Source organism: Hippoglossus hippoglossus, chromosome 4 (assembly GCF_009819705.1).
Source record: "Hippoglossus hippoglossus isolate fHipHip1 chromosome 4, fHipHip1.pri, whole genome shotgun sequence".
Taxonomy (NCBI): domain Eukaryota; kingdom Metazoa; phylum Chordata; class Actinopteri; order Pleuronectiformes; family Pleuronectidae; genus Hippoglossus; species Hippoglossus hippoglossus.
The window spans coordinates 16595852-16602542 of NC_047154.1; the positions used below are offsets into that span (position 1 = coordinate 16595852).

The 6691-nt window shown below is 40.9% G+C and overlaps 1 protein-coding gene across 2 annotated transcripts in view; it reads left to right on the forward strand.

Moving 5' to 3' along the window:
• The window catches only part of atp13a3 (ATPase 13A3), a 29315-nt gene extending 22941 nt beyond the window's left edge, over window positions 1–6374 (forward strand). Inside the window, exons 22-34 of one of the 2 annotated variants that reach the window (XM_034581961.1) lie at window positions 589–749; window positions 831–959; window positions 1062–1141; window positions 1346–1388; window positions 1495–1604; window positions 1890–1986; window positions 2094–2166; window positions 2285–2462; window positions 2587–2765; window positions 2858–2946; window positions 3169–3249; window positions 4017–4109; window positions 5352–6374. In XM_034581961.1, the coding sequence (XP_034437852.1) occupies window positions 589–749; window positions 831–959; window positions 1062–1141; window positions 1346–1388; window positions 1495–1604; window positions 1890–1986; window positions 2094–2166; window positions 2285–2462; window positions 2587–2765; window positions 2858–2946; window positions 3169–3249; window positions 4017–4109; window positions 5352–5546 (1508 nt within the window). In that variant the 3' untranslated portion in view covers window positions 5547–6374. The remainder of the gene's footprint in view (window positions 1–588; window positions 750–830; window positions 960–1061; window positions 1142–1345; window positions 1389–1494; window positions 1605–1889; window positions 1987–2093; window positions 2167–2284; window positions 2463–2586; window positions 2766–2857; window positions 2947–3168; window positions 3250–4016; window positions 4110–5351) is intronic. The other variant, XM_034581960.1, reaches the window with a different exon arrangement.
• Window positions 6375–6691: the final 317 nt, after the last annotated feature.

Below are 6691 nucleotides of genomic sequence, written 5' to 3' on the forward strand. Positions count from 1 at the left end.
TTGAGTTGCTATCACAAAAGCAGAGCAGAATTCGATAATCTCCTGTGTTTTTTGACATTCGATTTAGTCACTCTGGTATTTGCTCAGCTGTACCCATAATCTCAACTCACAAAAACTTCTAGGCTGCCCAGTGCAACACACAACCTCAAATGTCCACCAGACAATCCTCTGTTTGTCTTTGCTTTCCTGTTATTGTTCACTGTATTCTCAAGGTTGCTGCAGACAAAAGGACATGAAATGTAATGTATAATTTATGCTTGATTGATGATCTACACACAGTAGATGCTATTTCAGTCTCAGGCTTTCTAGCAAACTCACCCAATGTCACCTGCCCTTAAACTCATTTGATAGTGTCCCCTTGTGGTAATAATGTGCCCCAGGACTATTGGCCTCTGTTTTCATCCAGCGTCCTACCATCAGTCACAGGCAGGTAAACTCTCCACTTGTGGGATAGGCAGAGAAGATAGTGAGGAGCAGAAAGGCATGACACGCATTAATAACATTTAAATAAACAGTCTATAAATCCATAAATCAGTAGACCCTTGTCGGTATTCTTTATTTGATCTCCATGGTTTGACCACATTCCAGGTGACAATATGCTGACAGCAATTTCAGTGGCTCGTGACTGTGGAATGATCCCACCCCGGGACACAGTCATCATTGCTGATGCCCATCATCCCCATGACGGACAGACCGCCAAGATCACCTGGAGATACGCTGACAAGCCGAGCAAGACGTCTCACCTGGAGGTGAAGCGATGGGGCTGACACTAGACACGAGTACTTGCAGAAACACATAATCGACAAACAGTAATTCTACTTTCTTTATAGGGAGTGAACATCAGCCTAGAAGACGTGTGTCATGAAGATGAACCCAAAGCACAAGAGCTGTACCACTTTGCAATGAATGGAAAATCATTTGCTGTAATCTCTGAGCATTTCCCGGACATGCTTCAAAAGGTATGAGGTCTCTTCAATGAGCGTGGACATAACTCTTAACTGTTGCAGCTCCTACTGTTGTATGGGGACGGTGCTGTTCTGACAATGTGTTCTGCCTCGTAGCTTGTGCTTCACGGGACGGTGTTTGCCAGAATGGCCCCAGACCAGAAAACCCAGCTTATTGAGGCGTTGCAGGGTGTAGAGTGAGTATTTCAGTCAAACACGTAAAAGCTATTTTTAATTTTTTATATAAACATACACAACTTGTGCAGCTTTTAGTTGTGAAACTGTTAGCTGTTATCATTAATGGAAGAAATACCCTTCAATAAAAGCTGTAGAAGACATTTTTTAAGATTAAAGTGTTAAAATTGAGCATGAAGTTACTGTTCTTTATCTCTTTCATGCAGCTACTTTGTGGGGATGTGTGGAGATGGAGCTAATGATTGTGGGGTACGTAAACCACGATACAAATAAATGTTGGGTCTGACAATAACATATTGAAATGGACATCCATTTATTTTAGTCTGTACTTAAACTATCTGTTTTCCTCACACAGGCTCTGAAGAGGGCTCATGGTGGCATCTCTCTCTCAGAGCTTGAGGCCTCTGTAGCTTCTCCCTTCACCTCCAGGACCCCCAACATCTCCTGTGTCCCCAGCCTCATCAGGTATTTCTTTCCTCCTTTATAGATTCATTCCACACCTTGTATTAAATACATAAACAAAAGGAAAGATGAAATGGAGAAATAGAACTTGAAGGGAAGATCTCCTCATGATCCACATGGACAGATGATGTTTTATCTGTCATAGGCTGTTGTCATAGTGACTGGATAATTATGTTTTATCATTGAGTTTCCCTCATTTGGTGCAGTAGTTTTAGTATTTTGCTTTGAAGTGGATTAAACTTTGTGTGTTGGATTTAGAGATGACATGCTGGTTAATTTCTTTTACAGGGAGGGCCGCGCCGCTCTCATCACCTCCTTCTGTGTGTTCAAGTTCATGGCCCTCTACAGCATCATCCAGTATATCAGTGTCACCCTCCTCTATTCTGTACGTACCGCTGCCTCCACAATCTATATTAGCAGTTGAATTAATAAGACGTCCAGTGAATGCTCAGGAGTGTCTGATCTGAACTGTCTGTTGTCTTTGTTTTTTAGATCCTCAGTAACCTGGGAGACTTCCAGTTCCTCTTCATCGATATCGCCATCATCCTCCTTATTGTCTTTACCAGTAAGTAGAAGAGGAGTAACAATATAGATACAAGCAATATAAATTACACCAAGGTTATGTGTCCCACATTTACTTTTCTTAACCTGTGCCTTAACTTACTGTCCTTTCTCCTTTTCAGTGAGTCTGAATCCAGCGTGGAAAGAGCTTGTGCCACGTCGGCCGCCATCAGGTCTGATCTCAGGGTCTCTGTTGTTCTCTGTGCTGACACAGATCCTCATCTGCTTGGGCTTCCAGACCGTTACATTCCTGTGGGTCCAGAAGCAGCCGTGGTACACAACCTGGACACCACTCACAGAGTGAGTAACTGCTGTCATGACCAATGCACAAAATACAATATTTTATCATGTGTGTCTGTCACATTTTTGTTGCTGTATTTTGACTCAACATGTTTATTTTGAATCAATCTCTGTCCTCACCCAGTGTCTGCAACATGTCATCACACATCAACATGTCCGACCTCAACAACACAGAAGTGGACGACCACAACATCCAAAACTTTGAGAACACCAGCCTCTTCTATGTCTCCTCCTTCCAGTATCTCATTGTTGCCGTCGTTTTCTCCAAGGGCAAACCGTTCAGGCAGCCCAGCTACAAGAACTGTGAGAAACTTGAATAAATCTGTCCTAATATAGTTACAAATACTTTACTTTTCTTTATTGTAAGTTTGTTTGTGTTTCTTTGCTCTCCGCAGGGCCTTTTGTGGTGTCCACCCTGATTTTGTATATTTTCCTACTGTTCATCATGTTCCACCCTGTGAAAACGATTGACGAGTTTCTAGAGGTAAGAAAACGTAAATCACAAAAGAAATACACACCTTTACTCAGCTCTGGTGTGAAAATTGTATCTGGTTTTATCATACCAAGCACCATATTTGGGCATATGTGCCTTACTTAAGATGTAGACCCATAAAGCATTGGTAGTAGCCACTTAGTGAGTTATTAATGTCACCAGATTGATGATCAACATTGGACCTTTTCTCTCTCTCTCTCTCTCTTTGTGCAGATTCTTTGTGTCCCGTTTGACTGGAAAGTAAAACTTCTCCTCATTATCATAGTCAATGCTGCTGTGTCTGTGGTGGTGGAGGTAAGACACACACACATACTCACATGGTAAAGGTAGATGTTTTTCTCATGTTCAGTTTTTGTTTTTTCATGCAATGTGCTCATCTTTGTCTCACTTTTATCTTGTGTTGTGAGAAGAATGTTATTAATATTGATTTCAATAAGAGGAACTTTGGTATTTGCAATGGTTAAAACTTAAAGCATGTGACTTATGTTAATATTTTTTGGATGAAATGTATGCAGGTATTTGAAATCCCTCAAAGCAGAGAACGTTTGTCTAATCTGTGGACAGACGGATGCTCCTTAAGAAAATAACTTATTATTGTACAACTGCATGGCAATAGATAGTTAATGCTGGCCTGTCCCACACAGTGGAGCAGTATCACTTTGCCTCAGATTTCCTCCAGACGGCAGCCCTTGCATACACAAACTGCTTTCACCTAAACTCCTGGAGCAAACTGCTTTCACGTCTACAATGAAATAAAAAGAAACCAAAGTTATTGCACATAATCAAAAACTTAAGAGTTTTCTATATATATTAAGACCTCAGGATTAATATGATGTCTCCTTACTAATTCTATTAATTGTCATTTTAACTTCGCATGTAATAACTAACACACAACTTAATGGAAGAATAATTGCAACAAATGATCACTTAAACTTTTGATACATTGTGACAAAACCACTTGAAGACCTCTGTGAAAAAACACAATAGCAGGAACTATGTGAAACCAAATTTCAAATCAAATCTCTGTAATTCTTTCCCCTGCCCACTGCACTATTCCATAGACCTTCATCCTTGACATCATCTTATGGAAGCTTGTGTTCAGCCGAGACAAACAGGGCAGCTTTGGCGTCACTCCTGCCGCCCCGACACCACAGGTTGGGAAAATCTGACACCTTCTTCTCTAGCCCTTTCATTTTCCTCTTGTGTGGTGTTCCCTCTCACTGTCCCCACTTGTATCTCTAATACTTCAGAGCACACCTTTTTATTTTAACCCCTAACCAAGACCCCAGTCTCTTTCTGATCTTTCTTCTCCACCTCGAGTTGTCCTGATGGACACTGGGTTCAATGCTTGATAATGGATACAGTTGTACTACACTCAGTTGTGAGATGAGCTTCATAACATTTAGTTTACTTTATTACATTCTTACTGAAGCTGTTTAACCTAATTACACTGAGATAAACGAGTCAACCATACAACATGTCATTTTAACAAGGTGGTTAACACCTTCGTGCTCAGCTGTCAGCGTGTTACATTTTTTATTCATATTTGTGCCTTCAAATTTAAATTTCAAAATTTAAGAAAGTAAAACTCTGAATAGGAGGGCAATGAGACAGCACTCTGCACTGGAGGAAGGACCATCAACCAGTCCAGTCATGATATGATAGTTATCTGTTAGATGAACCTCTTAGGTCTTTACATACATGAGTACATATTTAATTCTGTGGCATGAAAAACTTTGGGCACCCCCGGTCTAAGTTTCTATTACAGTGACTAAAAGATTGGCCAATTTCCCAAAAAGAATACGGTTAATTTAATATTTTAAGCAATTAACTATTTATTCATTTCCATGTTTTACATTTTCAAAATAAGGAAAATGTCCCAAAACAGACAGTTTTGGTCACCCTGCATGGTAGGGACTTAGTAACCCCTTCAGCTTGTAAATGCTTTTCATGCATACATGTCAGTGACAGCTTGGGTCAGTGGTGTTATCTTTTCAGGTTGTCACCCCCAAAAACATAGAACAGACAACACGTGGATAAACGACAAGAGATAAATAAACATTTTTATTCCACTGTTAATTGTTCAAAGTTTATTTTTGGATTTCATTCCACCTTTAAGCTTCTGCACTGGACTAGAACAGCAAACCTGGAAATTGAAATTGTCTTTGAACTCAAATGTCATGGGGTGCCCAAACTTAAGCACTCTGTTTGCTGCACTTGTCGCATGCAACAGCTATAGATGCATGTCACAGTCTGATTTGTTTATTAAAGTGTTTTAGAAAATCTGAACAAAGTAGGGAACCAGTTGAACCAGTTGAACCAGTTCATCCTTCCCTTCTTTCCGCTCTCTGCTATTATTTATTTATTTTTTTGTTATACCGATGTGATATTTTCAGAGGGGCATTGACCTGCAGGTGTTCAAGTGTCTGTCCTGGCTGTGCTGCTCACGCAAGATGCCCAAGGCCCGCTACATGCATCTGGCCCAGGAGCTGAGTGTGGACCCTGACTGGCCTCCAAAGCCAACCACCACCACAGAAGCCAAACCCCGCCCTGAAAACGGCTCCACTTATCAAATCATGATCAACTCCTAGCACCCCCCCACAGCGCCTCCAGCTATCCTTTCTCACCTTTCATACTGTAGACATTTTTTAAAGGTGTGCTTAGTGAAAGCACATTCAATAGGATGATTGTTTGTCATCACCGTTCAGAGACTTGCCTCCAACACTGTAGTTCCAGAGACATTACTGCAAAAACCACAGGATTACACAGACAGTGGGGTCCATACGTGTCGAACACGGTCTCAGACTCTCAGGTCTCTCTTGCTTTAAATGTCCTTAAAACATCTGCACGTCAAAGTTGATTCCCTTCCCTTATTGCGATGTCTGTTCACCAAAGCTGAGCAGCAACCCCAGTTCAAAATCGCAAGTCAACCGAATAAATGTCTCGTCTTTGTGTGGAAGCGATGAAAGATAGAGTTAAAGACCCACTCCACTTCTGATGTAGCTTCTGACAAATTTGTGCTGGTAAATCATTTCTACACTACCACTGTTTAAAATAACTAGGCTTTCAGATTTCATTTACAACCACTGTATTAGAAAACCCATTTAGACTTAAGATTAAAATAGTTGATATCATGTCTGAGCTTTTCAGAAGTATTTTTTTTTTTAAATAGAAACTTGAGAAGTATAGGCCAAGTTGAGGGGTTGTACTCTAGTCCTCAAGTTCAACCCACTCTGACTGAATTTGCAAGTAAGAGAATTGGCTTATATAGGAAAAGACTGGCAGAGTTTGAGGACGGAGGACAGAAGTTCCAGTTTGAAATGGAGAGATTCTGCTGTTGGAAGCCCGGAGTTGAATGTGGACAGAGTAATGGATTAGTCTGCACTGACCACCTCAGTGTGACGTGATCTTACAGTTTTTTAAAGAAACCGCAAAATGTCCAATGTGTTGTGTTTTCTGAGCAGCCATCACCCCACCTATAGGACTTTGACCCACTCTGACCTGTTGTAGGTGTTGCTGGCTCTGATTGCTACCATGTAGTGGTCTCATACATCTAATGTACATATAGACTCATTTAAATGAGTTGGCATAAACACCCGACAAGCACTCATTTTGTGATAACCAAACTATTTTCAATCTCTCCCTGTGATGAATGAACCACAAGTCCAAGCACACTGAGTTGTAGGAATTTGAGAATGATGAACGGCTGTGGTCTCGTAAATTTGCACACCCCAAC